Source organism: Diabrotica virgifera, chromosome 3, assembly GCF_917563875.1.
Source record: "Diabrotica virgifera virgifera chromosome 3, PGI_DIABVI_V3a".
Taxonomy (NCBI): Eukaryota; Metazoa; Arthropoda; class Insecta; order Coleoptera; family Chrysomelidae; genus Diabrotica; species Diabrotica virgifera.
This window is the reverse complement of record NC_065445.1, coordinates 111,311,293-111,332,743: the sequence shown is the minus strand read 5'-3', so window position 1 is coordinate 111,332,743 and position 21,451 is coordinate 111,311,293. Positions and strand designations below refer to the sequence as shown.

General features: G+C 31.9%; 1 protein-coding gene across 5 annotated transcripts in view; it reads left to right on the top strand.

The window, feature by feature from the left end:
• LOC114332128 (putative polypeptide N-acetylgalactosaminyltransferase 9) overlaps window positions 1-21,451 on the top strand; it is a 602,804-nt gene that overhangs the window by 543,682 nt on the left and 37,671 nt on the right. For all 5 annotated transcript variants that reach the window (XM_050646835.1, XM_050646836.1, XM_050646837.1 and 2 more), the window contains one exon: window positions 13,823-14,100. In XM_050646835.1, coding sequence (XP_050502792.1) covers window positions 13,823-14,100 — 278 coding nt within the window. The remainder of the gene's footprint in view (window positions 1-13,822; window positions 14,101-21,451) is intronic.

The window sequence follows — 21,451 nt, the reverse complement described above, 5'->3', positions numbered from 1 at the left end:
TTAAATGTCTTGTTACTTAGTCTTATAGTCCAGGGCGCATCTGTTTTGAGATGGACGTTGAGAGGTGACTCAAATTTTTTTGCAGAAATTGCTTAAAAATAAATCAAATAATAATATTTGAGTTATCCTCCCTCTTAAAAAGGTCCGGAACATTGTTTAAATAATCAAAATGTCACAAAATTAAGGAAAAATTCGATTTTTTTTTCGTTTTTTGATTATAACTGTAAAAGTATTCATTTCCGAGAAAAGTTTTACTGACATAAAAGTTGCGTAATTAAATTTCCTACAATATAGAATTGGTAAAAATTTTTAAAAATAGTCACCCTTGTTGCAAAATAGCAATAATTGCGAAAAAACCATACAAAAACAAGTATTCGCATTTTACGTTATTCAACCATTTATACTATACTTAGGATCTTCATATTTCACCCAGAAAAACTTTATGATTTAGTAAAGCAATACTGTAAATTTTATTAAGATCAGTTCAATAGATTTTGCAAAATAAATTTTGCAATCCAGCTTTCGCAAAAAAAATTCATTTTTTCAAAATGTTACAGGACTGAAAATAAAGCAGATAGCAAGTTGAAATTTTTTTTTGCTTATAGAAGTGTACTGTAGCTTTTATTTGAAATTTGCAAAATTAAAATCGATTAATTACCACGGTGTCAGGAATTTTTTAAATAAACATTAATTTTTGGTGCTACGCGCAGGACAGCGGTGTTCGATTCACATAAGTTGATTTCCACCAAAATTTCTTCTAATCTTTATCTAATATTTATATTATTTTCTTACTCTATATTTTGTTGTATTTTAATATTTTAATTCCACAAAAATCAAACTAATTTTATTATTGTTTGTGAAATATTGTTTAAACAATTGCATATGTTTAAAAATAATAAACTTTTATTCTCTAAGTTAAAATATATTAAAAATAAAGTTTTTGCTAATAAAAGTGTTATTTTAAAGGATATAGTATGTGTTTTTATTTTGTAATAAACAAATTTATTAATTTATACCGAAATTTAATAAAAATTAAAATGTATCAATCATTATCAAAGGTCATTAGAATGCCCAATAAGAGCAAACTATCCGCTGTCCTGCGCGTAGCACCAATAATGAATGTTGATTTAAAAAAATTCCTGACGCCGTGGTAGTTAATCAATTTTAATTTTGCAAAAGTGCAAATGAAAGGTACAGTACACTTCTATACGGAAAAAAAATTTCAACTTGTTATCTGCTTTATTTTCAGTCCTGTAACATTTTGAAAAAATGAATTTTTTTTGCGAAAGCTGGATTGCAAAATTTATTTTGCAAAATCTATTAAACCGATCTTAATGAAATTTACAGCGTTATTTTACTGTATCATATAGTTTTTCTGGGTGAAATATGAAGGTCCTAAGTGTAGCATAAATGGTTGAAAAACGTAAAATGCGAATACTTGTTTTTGTATGTTTTTTTCGCAATTATTGCTATTTTGCAACAAGGGTGACTATTTTTTAAATTTTTAACCAATTTTGTGTTGTAGGAAATTTAATTAGGCAACTTTTATGTCAGTACAACTTTTCTCGGAAATGAATACTTTATAAGTTATAATCAAAAATCGAAGAAAAAAATCGAATTTTTCCTTCATTTTTTGACATTTTAATTATTTAAACAATGTTCCGGACCTTTTTGAGAGGGAGGATAACTCAAATATTATTATTTAATTTATTTTCAAGCAATTTTTCCAAAAAAATTTGAGTCACCTCTCAACGTCCAAATGTGCTAATATTTTTACAGATGAGCCCTGGTCTATTAGTCAAGTCTACTTCATTGCCTTTACAAAGAGACGCTAATTGTATCCGAACGTCTGCGGTCCTTCCGGTGAGTAAGTACCGATCTCACAAGGATAGCACCATGCTAATTGCTATTAGTTGTCGAGGCATTAAGCTAAATAAAAAAAATCTTATGAGAGAGGTAATCATGATTTTTGAAGTTATACTTCTTTAGGCACGAGGGTGAATTTTTACATTCCCTGACGCATGCGCACACCGACAGTATGGTATTAGTTGCTACATATTTTAAGTTATGTAGCGCAAATAAGGTGTGCGTGAAATGAATATATTATAAGTGTTTTTAGTAAATATATTAATTATAATTTTTATGTCTGTGGATTTGTCTTCCTCCTAATAAGTGTTATTGAAAATGTTTATTTTCAATTAATGTATCTGTCACCGTGATTGTAATTATGTCCGAGAAATGATCGACTGAATACAAAAACGGTGGTAGCTGATCGGTAGAGCATTCGCCTAAGGACCGGAAAGTCCCCTGTTTAAATCCGGACAAAATCATAACCTTTTTTTTTTAATTTTAATTTTTGGTATTCTTTTGTTCTTTCTAAAATTAGTTTAATATTTAAATACAGTACAAAAAAACTGTTTAAAATAGATAGGCATATTGATTTCGTTGAAATCATAATATGACGTAGATTATATTATATTAGAAGTATAACTTCTTACGTGCGTACAAAGTACACACACATTCTTTTTTTTTAATTGTTGCCCCAAGAACTATATAATTTTATACGTATTTTGAAAAAAAAATTATTTTTACCAATGTCAAAAATATTTTTTTTTAATGTAAACATAATTTTTTTTAATTATTTATTTTAAATATTCAAATTTTTGGACCTCTTTACTAATATTTTACATAAAGTGAATTTTAAATATATTAAATATATACCGATTAATTGCAATAAGGGAAGAAAGTAGCTTAGTTGTTTTTCAAGGAAAATATAGGAATCGACATTATTTTCCTCATAACTTCTTCTTCTAGAGAATTCTCGCATTACTCGCAGGTCTCGTTTTAATACTTTTTTTAAGTACCTACAATAATATTCAGAATTTATTGTTTTACCAGTTTGCAAGTAATCCACAAACAAAATTCCTCTCGCATCCTAAAAAACTGATGTTAACACCTTCTTGGCCGATTTCTGGCCTCTCGTTTAGTATACCACGCTATATTTATACCACGTATAAATAACCACGCTTTTAGACGGTTTTTCGCAAATAACTCAAATTTTAAGTATTTTGTCGATAAAGCATTCTTAGCAAAAATATAGCCTATAAAAAATTTTAAAAAATAGTGAATATATCACGTTTTTTTATTTAGTAGAAGCAGAGTTATAGCTAATGAAATATAGGTTCATATTCGTCAAATTCCAAGTGGAATACTTTAACGTGAAATAACCAAAAATGAAGCACATTTCGGGGAAAACTCATTTAAACTTATTTAAAGTATTTAAAAAAAGCTTCATTTTTGTTTTATAAAAAAAATTTCTAGCATCAAAATTAAACAAGTTACGCTCAAAATAAAGTTAGTCCCTTTTGGTTTTGGTAAAAAAATCGAGAAAATCACCCCCTAATTAGTATCTTAAATGAACTTAATCGTAACGACTTCACAAGTTTCTTGACTCGTGTATATATTGTTTATATGATCTGTAAGTTTCATCGGTTCAAAGTCCTTATTATTGAAACGGCTGTAGTTAAAAGGGGTTGAACGAGTCACTGATCACGAATGTATGCAAATTTAGAAACACCAAATCTTGATCAATTTTTGTCTAACAGAAAAACAAAAAAATACATGATATTCAGAAAAGCAAATCTGACTTTTTTTTGTATTTCGAGACTTTTGGTATCTCGAACAATTAAGTTATTTTGAAAAAAAGCATATTTTTCAAATTTTAAATTTTTAAAAATTTTACTTTGAAACCAAATTTTTTCAAAAATAAACACTTTGAATCGATGAAACTTACAGATCATATAAACACAATATAAGTAAAATAATTTATGGAGCGGCAACGATTAATTTCATTAAAGTTGCTAATTAGGGGGTGGTCTTCCCGATTTTTTTTTGCAAAAACAAAAGGGACCAACTTTATTTTGAGCGTAACTTGCTTAAATTTAATGCTAGAAACTTTTCGTAAAAACAGAAATAAAGCTTTTTTTAAACACTTTAAAAAAGTTAAAATGGGTTTTCCCCAAAAAGTGCTTAATTTTTTGGATATTTCACGTCGAAATATTCTATCTGAAATTTGGTGAATATGAATCTATATTTCATTGGCTATAACTCTGGTTCTACGAGATCCAGAGACCTAACGCGTACACCATTTTTTTTACTTTTTTATAGGCTATATTTTTCCTAAGAACGGTTTTTTCGACAAAATACTTACTTTTTGAGTTATTTGCGAAAAACCGTCTAAAAATGTGGTTATTTTGTTGAAAAATGAACATATTCACTCGCAAATAACTCGAAAAGTGTTGACTTGGCGAAAAAGCTCTATAGAACAAAAGTTACTTAAAATTAGTCAGTTTACCCATTTCCGGAGTTGTTTTGGACATATATTTTTTCACCCCCAAGAGGGGGTGAAAGTCACCCCCAGGGCAAAAGCACACGTCGGCACAATATCACTTTTTTTCTTTGACATGTAAGCTATGCGTATGACAAATTTCATGTCAATCCAAGCGGTTCTTTAAAATTTAGAGCAAAAACCGTGAAAGAATGGACTATTATGAAAACGCTCTAAATGTTGCTGAGAAAGTCGCATTCGATTGTGTTTTTATTCAGTTGTTGGCGAATGCGGCAACCATAGGGCTTTTCATCGATTGTCATTTGTTTCGAGCTTCTGTCATATGTTGTATAATCTGCGTATAATATTAATATACACGCATTAGACGACATTTAACATCGAAACAAAAAATGACTGTGAATGAAAAGCCCTATTGTAAACACAGCGTTCTGAACCATAGAGGTATATATTAACATACAATTTAATTATTGTATAATTTATTTTCTGTTGATTTCTTTCAAATTCTCTAATTTTGTCGTAAATAAATATTTACGTGACGTCATACTTCGGTGTACGGAACATACTCTACGCCACCTACTGGCGAATATGACCTCGCGTTCTGAGAGTTTGACTTTCTCCTCTTTGAATGAGAGAGGAATGATTGGCACTTGGCTTGTGGCTGTATGTGAGGTTGGTATGGTACCATAAAATGGCGGATGATTTCCATCCAACTTATTTTATTCAACATCAATTTTAAAGTGAAAAGTTACCACAAATGGTTGTCTGGAGTAGGGAGACATGTGGGTGACACAACTCCTCTTGGAGTCTGAATAGAAATCATCCTCCATTTGGAAGAAATATATGAAGTCATAGCTCTTTAAACATCTCGAGAAGCCCTGAGACAGTCACAGCCAAATCAATCTGGGAGTATGTCGTTGGGAGCAAGCTATTGGAGCGTTCCAACTCAATTTTCGTCTGGACACCTGAGCCTACAGGAGGCATGATTTTTCACCATCCTGGTGCTCATTTTCGAGGATGCAGCAGCAACCTTTTAGGAGTCGTCTGGGTTTGTTTGGGAACAATTAGTTTGGTGATTTGAGTAACTTTTGTGTTTTATATTTCGGACTTTTGATTTAATGCACTATGTAGAGTGAGCCTACCCTCCGCGCTTCCTGACGACAAGATCTCATGGACTGGTTTGCGGTATCTCTCTCTAGCACATTGTATCGAGAAACTAAGATGACATTAAGTGTGAGTATAGGCACGGAAGGGGAGGACAACTGTCGCAGCTTTACTATGCGTAAGAGTGAAACAGCACTAATCCAAATAAAAAAGATGGTGTCGTCACTTCGCTCTGAATGACACTCTGTCTATGATAATATATAAGTCTATGTTCTGAACCCCAATACTTCAATCAAAATATTGCTTACACTGTCCAATGAGATGATTAGGGCTTTTACCAAAATCTCTTTAAGTCACTCGGTGATTTTCCAATATCATATCATGTATTTTGCCTACGATTTCTGGCAGGGCTGCTTTATCCATTAGGCAATATAGGCAGCTGCCTAGGGCGGCAAATTGTGAGAAGGCGGCACAGGGGCTTGAAATTTTGATTGGGGGGGGGCAAGCATTATAATATACAATACATTATATATTATATGATGTAATAATGAAAACTGAAAGTATTTTTTGTAAATTTCAGTCATTTTCAGTTTCAGGGGAGGGGGCAACTGCCTCCCCTAACCCTATCAAATGACGCCCCTGGGGCGGCTAAAATACTGTACAAAAAATATTTTTATTTAAAAATTAAAATCGAATAACAAATATGTATATTCATCATTCATCCATCAATTAAATAGAAGTGGGCGTTCGTTTCTAAATAAAAGAAATTGCATTCACATCAAAAATAAAACAAACATAGCATTCTGTTATCTTAAACCTAACACTATTCATCAAAAAAAAAACGGAAGTCATAAATTTAGTGATTATTGGGCCGCCAGAAGCTCCGCAAACACGGTCGGTGAATTGACTGAAAACATCAATATTGCACATATTGCAGAAACTAAAGATTACCAGTAGGAAATCGAGTTAGAGTTAGGATTTTCAAACTGTATTATTACAAGGAGATAACATTCGTGTCGTCGCACTGATATAATACTCCAGTCAGGGAAATAAGCAAGAAATAGACCATGTTCGGGACAATGAAATTAATATCAAGCTAGCTGACTACTTTTTTAGTTATTGTGGACTTGATATCTATAGGACTTGGACCTATAGGATGAAAACATTGAAAACCTTCATGTTTCCTGTCTAGAGATCGTGTTTTTTAATTATTAACAATTTGGTGCAATCAATGCGATTTTCTCCATTTTTTGCACTCAATTAAAAAGCTAAATAGTTGACATAAAATTACAAAATTTATTTTTTTAGAACATTGAAAAACCTTCACAATGACGATTTTTGAAAGTCAAAAAGTGAATTTGTTGCTTCGTAAACTGCAAAATAACTGAAAATCGTTATTTATTAATAACTTTTCCTAAAACTAACTTAGAACTGTAGTGTTTCGCTTTACTCAAAGTTGGGTATTGGGATACATAACAAACTCCCAAGATTTGAGACCGATCCATTAATTAGTTTAAAAGTTAGGTATTCTATTTGTTTATCCCAGAGACCTTTGTTTTGCAAGAACAAATGACAGAAAATAATGAAGGTAGGACAATTCTGCGTATGCCAAATGAAAGTAGAAAAGTGATCCTATCAAAATGTATTAAGAAAAGATAAAAAATTATCTAATATAGTAAAAAATACTAGTTTATAAACATTTACAAAACATCTTCTTACATAGGTATTCGGAAAGATGATATTTTACTCGAATTTTTAAAAATGTAGTTCAAATGATGATTAGTCATAGTAAGTGAAGGGGGAGCTTCTGCATTGATTGCACTAAATTGTTAATAACTAAAAAACGAACGCGAACTCTAGGCAGGAAACATGTAGGTTTTCATCCTATAGGTCAGCAATTAAAACAGTTGTCAGCTGCCTGGCGGGAGCCGAAAAATGCACGAGTTCAAAAACTAAAAAAGCAACTAAACTACTACCATTTTCTATATCTTGGGATCTACTCAATGAATTTTGATATTTCTTCTTTCAATTTGTATGTACTTTTGTGTAAATTACAAATATGCAATTTGTCTAGACATTTATTATAGGTCTGGATCCCGCGTATGAAAAAAAAGTTGATTAATAGCAAGCTGAAAATTTGTTAATAGCTTAAGGGTGTCTAGTCGGACAAACTTTGATATATGGGAACACTGGAACAGGGGAAGTTTTAATTGTGGAACAGGTTAAAAATTTGGAACGGTCAGACCACGAAAACGGCACATCTATTTTGTCCGACAGAACAGACTTAAACTCTTCGAACAGAGATTAAACTCTCATGCAAAAATCAGACTTCTATTTATCACCAAATGGGCGTTTTAATGAGTGGAACATGTAGAATATGTCAAATGACAGGAATTATGACAGGTGATAAATAGCAGTCTGATTTTTGCATGAGAGTTTATTCTCTGTTCGGAGAGTTTAAGTCTGTTCTGTCGGACAAAATAAATGTGCCGTTTTCGTGGTGTGACCGTTCCAAATTTTGAACCTGTTCCACAATTAAAACTACCCCTGTTTCAGTGTTCCCATATATCAAAGTTTATGCGACTAGACACCCTTAAGCTATTAACAAATTTTCAGCTTGCTATTAATTAACTTTTTTTTCATACGCGGGATCCAGACCTATTAATTAATAAACAGTCTAATTTTTTAAACAAATTTTGAAAAAATAATATTTTCTCAAAAATCCATTTTTTGTAATGATACTATCATTATTAATCATAGAAAAAGTTAAGGTATACTTTAATGAATAAATTATGTTCAATAAATTATTATTTAATAAAAATAATTTATTTATTAAAATATAGGTACTTTAACTTTTTCTATGAACATTAATAGTATGATAGAATTGATTAAAAAAATGACATAACCCAGACATCCAAAGTGAAAGTTATACTCCAACACCAAATTGTTCTATATCGTCCATATAATGTTCAGAAAAAAGTCACACCTTTTTGAGCGTCGGGTTTGGGGGGGAGAGGGGGGAGAAGCCGGAAATTCGTAGTTTTTTACGTTTTTCGTCAATATTTCTAAAACTATGAGGTTTAGCATGAACAACCTTTTATACAAAAATGTTCTACAATAAATCTGAAATAAAAAATGCCCCTATACATAATCCTTCTAAAATGAACGATTCCAAAGTTACGGAGGTAGTATAGTATAATTGGTCCAAAAAAAGGCCTAACCTAGACATCCAAAGTAAAAGTTTTCCTCCAACACCAAATTGTTCTATATGATCCACATATTGTTCAGTAAAATGTTACACCATTTTGAGCGTCCGGTTTGGGGGGGGAGATGGGGGAGAAGTCGGTAAATTAGTTATTTCTTTACGTTTTTCGTCAATATTTCTTAAAATATGTTTAAGCGTAAACAATGTTATATACAAAAACGTTCTACATAAAATTTAAAACAAAAATGGTCCTATCCTTAATTGTTATAAAATCAACGGTTCCAGAGTTACGGAGGGTGAAATGTGGAGGTTTTCGATATTTTTTATATTTCTTGGGCAATTGAAGATGATTTTGGGTAGTGAGGTTGACGTTTCTTCAAGTGCTTATCACTAACATACCATCGGCCACTGAAATATCAAATCCTGTTAAAGAAAATTTCTTTCAATCAGTAAAAATATTATAAATTTCTCAAAAAATATAAAAAGTATCGAAAACCTCCACTTTTCACCCTCCGTAACTGTGGAATCGTTGATTTTATAACAATTATGTATAGGACCTTTTTTGTTTTAAATTTAATGTAGAACATTTTTGTATAGAACATTAAAGCATATTTTTAGAAATATTGACGAAAAATATAAAAGACTACTAATTTACCGATTTCTCCCCTATTTACCCCCCAAACCGGACGCTCAAAATGGTGTAACTTTTTACTGAATAATATCTGGACCATATAGAACAATTTGGTGTTGGAGGAAAACTTTTACTTTTAATGTGTGGGTTAGGCCTTTTTTGGACCAATTATACTATACTACCTCCATAACTTTGGAACCGTTCATTTTAGACGGATTATGCAGAGGACCTTTTTTGTTTCAAATTTAATGTAGAACATTTTTGTATAGAAGGTTGTTCATGCTAAACCGTATAGTTTTAGAAATATTGACGAAAAACTTAGAAAACTACGAATTTACCGATTTCTCCCCCCTCTCCTACATAAACCCGACGCTCAAAATGGTGTGACTTTTTTCTGAACATTATGTAGACCATATAGAACAATTTGGTGTTGGAGGATAACTTTCACTTTGGATGTCTGGGTTTGGATCTAGTTATACCATACTATAATGATATGATTAAGAAAATAGGTACCTAATACATATTTGGAAAAAAATAATTTTTTCAAGAAATGTTTAAACAAATTAGACCCTGTATTAATTAATACATTTATAATAAAATTGCATATATGTAATGTATGTAGAAATTACATACAAATTAAATTGTTAATAATTAAAAAACGGACGTGAACTCTAGACAGGACACGGGTAGGTTTTCTTGCTATAGGTCTACAATAATTAAAAAAGTAGTCAGCTACCTGAATATTTTAGTTAGATACAGTGGAACCTCGATAACTCGGATTAATCGGGACCGCGGCCGATCCGGGTTATCGAAAATCCGAGTTAGCCGGAGAGCATTGTAAAAATTAATAAAATACGGTATCCTTATAGATAAAGTCCGTTATAATTAAAATAACATGAAATATATATGCACAGTACACATATCTAACTTACCTATTATAGTTGTATATTGTATAGAGTATAGTATAGACAGTATAGAAAGAGTATTGTTCATTTCTAGGTAAAAAAAACTCAGTCAGTTTCGGCTGTGTCAATTTCGTCTGCCATCGGAAGGATGTTATGTTATTTAAGAACAGTGGCTCTTTCATTGTTTAAACTTTAAAAGACCATTGTTCTAAAAATAATTTTTTAAAAGACAGTTGAAAATAAATAAAGGAATAAAAGGTGCCTGTTGTTTGCGATAGCCCGATAATGGATAATCTGCTGCCGCCGTGTGCCATGAGTCATCTTTACCGTATAGTTCAAATTACAATACACAAATACCCATTATCTCTCAAATATTATATTATGGTCAAAGCCAAGTTTTATCAATGAAACTCGATATTTTTAAGACATTCCAGAAGCGGCTACAGATAAAATGTTTTTAACATAATACATACATTTTTATTGTTGAAATGTTTGTCTGATGAAAATCGGTCCGAGTTAGCCGGACTTCCGGGTTATCGGGGGCCGACTTATCGAGGTTCCACTGTATTATGAAAATGATGTAACAGTGTGAAGTAGCTTCAGTGAAATAACAGTTAAAAAATAACGGCTACTGCTATCGCAACACATTCCTATCTTATACTAGTGCAAATTGCAAATTATACATAATCATAATTTTTCATTTTTATGTAAAACATTCTGTGTTTATTTTCACCGGTCAAAAGTGAATTCATACCATACTGTGATCAGTGTGATTTTTGTTCTTCTCACTTGTGTAAAATATTATTTTTTTAAAATTCTACGTTCCTCATTTTAATACATTTCCAAACAATACATTTCTTATTTAAGGGACCGTTCAAGTATTACGTAACGCAGGTTAGGGGGGTCAAAAATCTTCAAAAATTGCGTTACGTAGGGGGGGAGGGGGTCAAAAATCTTCAAAAATCTTCAAAAATCGCGTTACATAATGCTTGAACGCTCCCTAAATAAAAAATTCTGCTTGCATTTTTTTTCGCAAAAATGGTACATGTTTGAAGGGCGGCTACTAGAGAATTGCCTAGGGCGGCAATTGACCTAAACGCGGCCCTGATTTCTGGTGTTGTTGCTGTTTTTGGACGTCCTTGACGTGAATCGTCTTCAAGTCTTATACGATCACGTTTAAATTAAGCAACCCATTCTTGTACTGTACTAATTGAAGGCGAAGAGTACTGAAACATTTTAAACATTCGTTAATAAATTTCCTTTGCTTTTAAACCTTCCAAAAATAAAAATTCAATAACTGCACGATATTTGATTGTTTCCATTGTAAAACAAGCTGAAAATGCGAGCATTATTATAACGAAAACTTTGTTTATTTTCGTATTTTAATTCATAATATGGAAAATTGCTATTATAAAAAGTTGTTTAGAATTAAAAATTATGTTTTAATGTGCAATTATATCATTCTAATTTAAATATTTTGAACTATAAAGGTACTTTACTTTTGATCGAAATTAATATTTTTTATGTACCTCGTATAGAATTAATAAAATTTACGAGGAAAATAAACTTCCTGTAGCTGGCTGCATACCATAAATCACAAAAATACCAAGTTTCTTGTAAAAGGTATATATTAAAATACCCTAAATAAGGGTCACAATACAAAACGTTTTCGGATTAAGGAATCCATCATCAGTGTTTAAAGCCAAAATTTGCATGCCTGAGCCACCAAAATGTGTAGGGTAAAAACCCTTTAAATGTAAATAATAAAGATATTTTACATATTTATATAAAATTCATCGGATGTTATAGATAAACCTGGATGTTACCCAGGGCAACACAGGACTCTCCCCACGTGGTTGGAACTTTTTTTGGAGAAAACCTCACATATTGGATTTCAATGGCCAACTATTGGCCTCACAATATGTGAGGTTTTCTCCAAAAAAAGTTCCAACCACGTGGGGAGAGTCCTGTGTTGCCCTGGGTAACATCCAGGTTTATCTATAACATCCGATGAATTTTATATAAATATGTAAAATATCTTTATTATTTACATTTAAAACTATTGAGTTGGCCATTGAAATCCAATATGTGAGGTTTTCTCCAAAAAAAGTTCCAACCACGTGGGGAGAGTCCTGTGTTGCCCTGGGTAACATCCAGGTTTATCTATAACATCCGATGAATTTTATATAAATATGTAAAATATCTTTATTATTTACATTTAAAGGGTTTTACCCTACACATTTTGGTGGCTCAGGCATGCAAATTTTGGCTTTTAAACACTGATGATGGATTCCTTAATCCGAAAACGTTTTGTATTGTGACCCTTATTTAGGGTATTTTAATATATACCTTTTACAAGAAACTTGGTATTTTTTTTTAATAAAATTTGATATATGATGGTTGCATCATAAATCTTAGACCATGAAGAGCGTTTTATGAAGAATAACTTTTCTTCGTCAAATTAAAAATAAAAGAGGTATAAATGAAAATGTTGTTGGTATCCATAATTTGAAAAAAAAATTCAAATATTTTTTTCCATTAGAAGGATGCACGTATCAGACCATAATTTTTTATTCCAAACAACATTTCATATAGTCGGTTCGCTAAACTCAGACACAACTGGCTAGTGATTTTAGTCAATAATTTTGCCAATTTGGCAAAAAAATAATTACTAAATAGTTAATAATTACTAAATAATTAGTAATTAGTTTTTTGCCAATTTTGACAAAATTGGCAAAAAACTAAAAAATTACCCACTAAAATCACTAGCCAGTTGTGTCTTATTTTAGCGAACCGACTATAATAACAATTTTCATTTCATAACGAATGGAACAGTCCATTGATCATTAGGTACTCCCAAGGGGAGGCCGTATACTCGTATAAACCTTTTTAAAGTTTTTAATAAATTACTGCTTTCAAAATATACTCAAATTGTATTTTTGAACACCTTATTTATTTTATATAATAATTAGATTCACTATCAAATGTCGTTGATATTTTATTAATACTTCATTTAAAACTTAGTTTGACATTCACGAAGTGTCAAACTCAAATGTAAATAACCTATGCTTGGCTTGACAAATTCAGATTAAAAAACTAGTCTACTTACTAGCAACGATTTCAGCTGACGGTTAGTGTGTCAGCAGAAAATAAAATTATTGTGACGTCACATTTTAGACTTTGAGGTCGATTATCTCGAAAAGGGTTAGAGATATCGAAATGCCGTTTTCAGATTTGGATTCAGAAGACAAAATTACATAAGAAAATCGATAAATCTGCTCTATCTATTTCAGGAGCGGCAACGCAATAACACACAGACTTTACGAATTTATAAACGAAAAGTTTTCGTTGAAAATCTGTGCCACGTCGATACTAAGTGGCTTGTAAACAAAGAATGAATTGACAAATTGAAATGAAAGCCACTTGGTTCACACACGTTCATATGAAGAGTTTACCAACATAACAAAATAAAAATAGGCTAGTAACAACGCCCTCTCTTATCGAGAGATTCTTGATAATAACAAGACGGATATGTCTTTAGCATTTTTTTAACACAAAAGTGATTGGTCTCGATTATTTCAACTCAAAAAACAAATCTGGGTTTGATATCTCAATAAAAATTATTGTTTTAGGTGTAAAGAAGATGGACGTTTCCTCGACGTCAGCAAGCTTCCCTCCACATCCGTTATCATCTGTTTCCACAACGAAGCATGGTCGGTGCTACTTAGGACCGTTCATACGGTGTTGGATAGGTCTCCTAGAGATCTCATTGAAGAAGTTATCCTCGTAGACGATTATTCGGACATGCCGCACACCAAAAAGCAATTAGAGGATTATTGGAAAGATGAACCGAAGGTGAAAATTGTAAGGGCGCAAAAGAGAGAGGGATTAATTAGGGCTCGATTATTAGGTGAGTAATAAAAGAATACTTCATTTGCAACATCAGTATTTGTTTTTTAATAGGTAACAACACCCTTCTATTTTCTCTTCATTTATCTTAACGTGTTGGTATTTATGTCAAAACAGATATAAATAATAAAAATCTGATATAGAAAAAGAAAGAGGAAGAGAAAATTATGGTTCGGACATGAAAACAGTATTATGTTGTCATAGACGAGTATATAGAATTCAAACGTTTCTTTTTCGAATCATTCTTCTTGAGTGCATGTAATTACACATCATAACATAATACTGATTATTTGTACTGATAAATTAATCATAGTTCTCTCATTTGAATAATATTGTTCTAAAGCTATTTCTTTGTGGCATTTATGTAATTTACTATTCTAATTGGGAAATAAGCCACAATTTAACTTAAAATATTATTTTATCGACGTTTCGACTTACACCTCGGACGTCGTTATCAAAATACAAAATAATAAAAAATTAAACAAAAATGTTTGTGCTTGGTAAAAAAATTCTTGTAATAATTTAATTTAATCTGTCTCATTCATATCGGCAATTAAGATATACATACCTATACATACACATTTTAAAGTAGAAGACTTTGAAATGATATTGCCAATATTCATGAGTTGCATCCCTGGGACGACTTTATTGAAAGATAGTTCATTCGATTACATGAAATCAACGTTAACTCAAGAATATCCGTCACAAAAAAATATATCTGTCTTTAAAAAGACGTGCAATGGTGACAGTAAAATTATCGTGTTAGTGATTCCATAGTAAATAACCAGGAAAAACGAGGAAAAAACCTCATGACCTCTTCGTTTACTTTCAAAACTAATACCAAATTCTGATTTTATATGTATGTTATTTTAAACTATAAATATAATAATACATAGATATATAAATAATATTAAAATATAAATTATGTACTATCCTCGATATGTTATTGACTTACTAATCGTGGTTCGTGGTATTTTCTTTCTATTGACTTCCTCTTTTAGTATGGGTAACCACATCCTACTGCATTCTACCGAGGAATTTGCAACACATAGTGCGGCAGATTCGTGCAAATATTATAAGAATTGTGCATTTAATGATAGAAGCATATAATTTGGACCACATATTCTACACATATAAACGTTCAAATTTAGATGGGAGGCCATCTCAGATTTTGTCTTTTACAAAAATGGCGGGGATTCAAAATGGCGACTATACATATGTGACTAATAGCACGATAATTTTTGAACGAGATAACAGATTTCAACCAAATTTGGTATATAGGTTCTTTTGTTGATGTATAAGATCGAGATATTGAACTGGAAGGATAGGTTTACCAGAAGTTGTGTTTTTCCTGGTTTTTTATGTAAAAATATGTTGTTTTTTTTTCAATTCTTTCACCCTGTACGTATTAATTTTTCAAAAAGTTAATACGGCCATTAAAAAGAGCGTAAAAATATTTTTTAGGAAATATTTTGAACTTTTTAGTTATGTTAATTACCATTTAATAAATGCAAAACCTATCTTCACATGTACCTATATGTGTCAGATTCGTGCAAATATTATAAGAATTATTGTGCATTTAATGGTAGAAGCATATAATTTGGACCACATATAGAGGTTCAAATTTAGATACGAGGTCATCTCAGTTTTTGTTCCTTTTACAAAAATGGCGGGCATTCAAAATGGCGACTATACATATGTGACTAATAGCACGATAACTTTTGAACGAGATAACAGATTTCATCCAAATTTGGTATATAGGTTCTTTTTTTGATGAATAATATCGAGGTGTTGAACCGGAAGAATCGGTTTACCAGAATTTGTGTTTTTACTGTTTTTTTGTATGTAAAAATATGTTGTTTCTCTTTCGATTCTTTCACCCTGTATATGCTAAGTTTTTAAAAAGTTAATACCGGCGTTGAAAAGAGCGTAAAAATATTTTTTAGGAAATATTTTGAACTCTTTAGTTATATTAATTACCATAACGTATCTTCACATGTAGGTACCTATGTGCGGCAGATTCGTGCAAATAATAATATAAGAATTATTGTGCATTAAATGGTAGAAGCATATAATTTGGACCACACATACTATACATACAAAGATTCAAATTTAGATATGAGGCCATCTCAGATTTAGTCTTTTACAAAAATGGCGGGTATTCAAAATGAATCTGCCGCCCATAGGTACATGTGAACATACATTATGCATTTATTAAATGGTAATTAACACAACTGAAAAGTTAAAAATATTTCCTAAAAAATATAATTACACACTTTTTCAATAGCGGTATTACCTTTTTGAAAAGTTATATATACAGGGTGAAAGAATTTAAAAAGAAACAACATATTTTTACATAAAAAAAAACAGTAAAAACTAAAAATTCTTTTAAACCGATTCTTCCGGTTCAACACCTCGATATTATTTATCAAAAAAGAACTTATATACCAAATTTGATTGAAATCTGTTATATCGTTCAAAAGTTATCGTGCTATTAGTCACATATGTATAGTCGCCATTTTGAATGCCCGCCATTTTTGTAAAAGGAACAAAAACTGAGATGGCCTCGTATTTAAATTTGAACCTTTATATGTGTAGTATATGTGGTCTAAATCAGTGGTTCTCAATCTTTTTGAGTCATGTACCACAAAATACTTTTTAATATTTTTGGTACCACCTAACTGAAATAACTACCTATCTAGATAGGTAATCTAATTAACTGTAATAGTGGTGATTTTGACAGTTTTGCGTTTTGTGTACCACCGCAAATAATGATATGTACCACCAGTGGTACATGTACCACAGATTGAGAACCGCTGGTCTAAATTATATGCTTCTACCATTAAATGCACAATAATTCTTATAATATTTGCACGAATCTGCCGCATATAGGTACATGTGAAGATACGTTTTGCATTTATTTAATGGTAATTAACATAACTAAAAAGTTAAAAATATTTCCTAAAAAATATTTTACGCTCTTTTCAATGGCGTTATTAAGAGCAAACAGTAGCGATCAACAGGTAGCAACAAACGCGTTCCAAGATTGCGGCTCTAGTTTTGAATATTTTGTCGAGATATTTGGTACACACATTCGTAATATAATAAAGAATGGCGGTACAGAGCCCAATTTCAGAAATATGTTAGTATGTGGAAATTACTCTATAACTAAATAAAATATTGAAAAAAGGAGCCTGTACCGCCATTAAGAAAGACAAAAAAATACATTTTCTTCAAATAAACTTTTTTATCCCGTGCCTAGATTTTGTGTCACATTGGAACTACTAAAAATCGATTTTTTATAACAAGAAATCGAACGTCACTGACTTGGCAACATTTCGGGCCTATGTGTATAAAAATTATTGTTTTTGATAGTATAAACGTCACTGTCAGTGTCGAATTAATGACGCACTGTTGCCTCACTTTTGAAAGCTCGCAGAACTTTCGCAATCTTGGACCGCGTTTGTTGCTACCTGTTGATCGCTACTGTGTGCTCTTAACTGTTTGAAAAATTAATACATACAGGGTGAAAGAATTGAAAAAAAAAACAGCATATTTTTACATAAAAACCAGGAAAAACACAACTTCTGGTAAACCGATTCTTCTGGTTCAAGACCTCGATCTTATACATCAAAAAAAGAACCTATATACCAAATTTGGTTGAAATCTGAAGTCTCGTTCAAAAGTTATCGTGCTATTAGTCACATATGTATAGTCGCCATTTTGAATCCCCGCCATTTTTGTAAAAGCCTCTCATCTAAATTTGAACGTTTATACAGGGTGTCCCGAAAAGATTGGTCATAAATTATACCACAGATTCTGGGGTCAAAAATAGGTTGATTGAACCTCACTTACCTATATACAATAGTGCACACAAAAAAAGTTACAGCCCTTTGAAGTTACAAATGAAAATGGATTTTTTTCATATATCGAAAACTCTTAGAGATTTTTTATTGAAAATCGACATGGGGAATTCTTATAGTAGCAACATCTTAAAAAAAAAATTTAAGTGAAATTTGTGCACCCCATAAAAATTTTATGGGGGTTTTGTTTCCTTAAACCCCCCCAAACTTTTGTGTACGTTCCAATTAAATTATTATTGTTGCACTATTAGGTAAACACAATATTTTTAAAACTTTTTTGCCTCCTAGTACTTTTTCGATAAGCCAGTGTTTATCGAGATATTTTGAATATTTGTCGAATCCACCACATATTTGTATATGGTTAAGTACGATTATAGAGAGCTGTTAACAATCTGAAAATTTATTTATGATTTACATCATTAGGTATATTTTGAAAAAGAAGAAACATCTCGATAAAAGGTGACATCAAAAAAGACTAAGAGGCAAAAAAGTTTTAAAAACACTGTGTTTACCTAATGGTACCACAATAATAGTTTAATTGGAACGTACACAAACATTTGGGGGGTTTAAAGGAACAAAAGCCCCATAAAAATTTTATGTAAACATATTAAAAAAGAAGCCGTATCCCGATAAAAACTGGCTTATATAAAAAATACCAAGAGGCAAAAAAGTTTTAGAAACGTTGTGTTGAACTAATGGTACCACAATAATGAATTAATTGGAACGTACATAAAAGTTTGGGGGGTTTAAGGGAACAAAACCCCCATAAAATTTTTATGGGGTGGACAAATTTCACTATAATTTTGTTTTAAGATATTCCTGCCATAAGAATGCCCCATGTCCATTTTCAATAAAAAATCTCTAATAGTTTTCGATATATTGAAAAAAATCGATTTTCATTTTGTAACTTCAAAGGGCTATAACTTTTTTTATGAGCACATTTGTACTAAGGTAAGTTAGGTTCAATCGAACTATTTTTGACCCCAGAATGTGTGGTATAATTTATGACCAATCTTTTCGGGACACCCTGTATGTGTAGAATGTGTGGTCCAAATTATATGCTTCTATCATTAAATGCACAATTGTTTCACATATCCGCTGCACTAACAATTGGTTTCATTTAGCATAATTAGAGCCGCTTCTTTGATTTTTCTCTTTTTACTATCTGTTTGTTTCAGGTGTACAGTAAGGGAAAAAACCCTTACTTTATAATATAATATTATGTATCCTAAAATGTCTATAATTTAAATATAAGTAGGTCGTTAAAGAGGTGTTGTTTCTGTAATAACAAACAAAGCGAAGGTTGATAATATAGCAAATTGATGTAGTTTGTTTGGATAACCTTGGCAATAAGAATCGTTACTCACGTATAATCTAAGTTTAAAGTCTTAATAAAGGAAGATATAAAAAGCCTTAGGAGGGGTTAAGTAGAGATTATTATTATAGTTAGCATTGCTCGAGATGGGTGTCTGAACGACTACCCCTTTTTACCGTCCCTTAAGTACCAACACGACATGGCGATCCGTGCCCTTTGAACCAGGACAGCTGAGACGACATGGAGACCCGTACCCTTTAAACCAGGACAGCTGAGGCGACATGGCGGAGGTACCACAGCTAATAACGAAAAGGGTAATCGATTCCAGAGATATTGGGAGTAGTAGCTTGAAGAGATTCCAGATATATTGGGAGTAGTAGCGAGAGTACAATAGCGCAGAGTGTAAAGTGAAAAGTGACTAAGTGAGAATAGAAAGAAGACTACTTAATACGTACGGAACTAATAATTGTAAAGGTTTTTTTTGTTCATGTTTGGTTTTATCGTAAAACGGAAGAAACGAGCTATATATGTATATATTTAACACCAAACGGGCGGACGGAAAAATGAAGCGCAAAGGTTTTCCATTGCTTTCATTTTTTTTCCGATGGGAGGTGTACAGTAAGAGAAAAACCCTGACTTTATAATATAATATGTATCCTAAAATGTATATAATTTAAACATACGTAGGTCGTTAAAGAGGTGTTGTTTCTGTAATAACAAACAAAGCGAAGGTTGATAATGTAGCAAATTGATGTAGTTTGTTTGGGTAACCTTGCGAATAAGAATCGTTACTCACGTATAATTTAATTTAAAAGCCCAAGATAAAGGAAGATATAAAAAGCCCTAGGAGGGGTTAAGTAGAGATTATTATTATAGTTAGCATTGCTCGAGATGGGTGTCTGAACGACTACCCCGTAAAACAACACCTCCTTAAACCCTACGCTTATGGACGTTGTATCTTTAAATAAAAGTATAGTGTAGATTCAGTGTTTTTCCCAAGTTCGAGAGTTGGCCCTTTTTACCGTCCCTTAAGTATCAACACGGTCGGTCTTGACGGTCCAGTTAGCTGGGGCTCAGTCGATCGACAAGTTTAGTGGATTTGCGATTTGCGGTCGCTGGTTCGAGCCTCAGCTAGGTCATGAAATTTATAAAAGGCCAACGCCGTAGTATAAAACACAATAGAGTCTACGGCTTGGTCTGGAATAAACTGGCGTCTGATCGACCTATGGAGGAGCGGTACGGGAAGGGATAAGGGCTTCCGGCTTGGTGATACTCCTCCATAGATCCCTACCGAAGGGCGTTGACGCCTAAGAACGGTGTATACATACAAGTATCAACACGACACAGGACTATACTTGAATCTTTCCACTGAACTCTATGTTCATTGTCCCATGCGTGTTGACATATTTGAGATCTATCAAATTCTCTATTTTTAATATGACTGATGTTCACTTATTCTAACGTTTAATGGTCTTGATGTTTCACCTAAATAAAATTGTTCGCATTCACAATGTATTTTATGAATACAATTATTTGTTCGGCTATAATTGGCTTGCAAACTGTTTAACGGCCGGTTTCACAAGTCGAAGTTAACTTGTGGTTAAGAGATAACCAGAAGTTACCCCGAAATATGTGTTTCACAATATCAGGTCAACGGCGAAGTTGTGGTTAACCGACAGAATTTTTAACCAGAGCTTGGAGTGATGGTTAAGCTCTTAACCAGAGGTTATCCTAACCTAATTTCGTTTTATTGACAGGACAGGGTGTATACACGTAAATTATTAATTACAGATATGAATTTATATGATGTACTTACTTAAATGCGTTTAGCATTTCAGCGGCCAATAATTGTTCAATTTTTAAATGATTTGCTTCCTGGAGTAATTATTAATACATACTATAGTCTCTTGCTTGCTACATGTTTTTATATTAACAACTTAATTTTAACAATATTGGCGAAAGACCTCAAAACAAATATTATTCTTAAACAAAACTTAAAATGTATAATGTGCATGTAATATACAGTGTGTGTACTTTAGTTGGCCACGTATGGGAAGGATTTTTAATATTAATTTTACGAAAAAAAGATACTTCAAAAAAGTTTTGCATAGTAATTTTTATGGTCCAAAATCTAAGATGCAACCATCATGTATCAAATTTTATTAATCCCATAG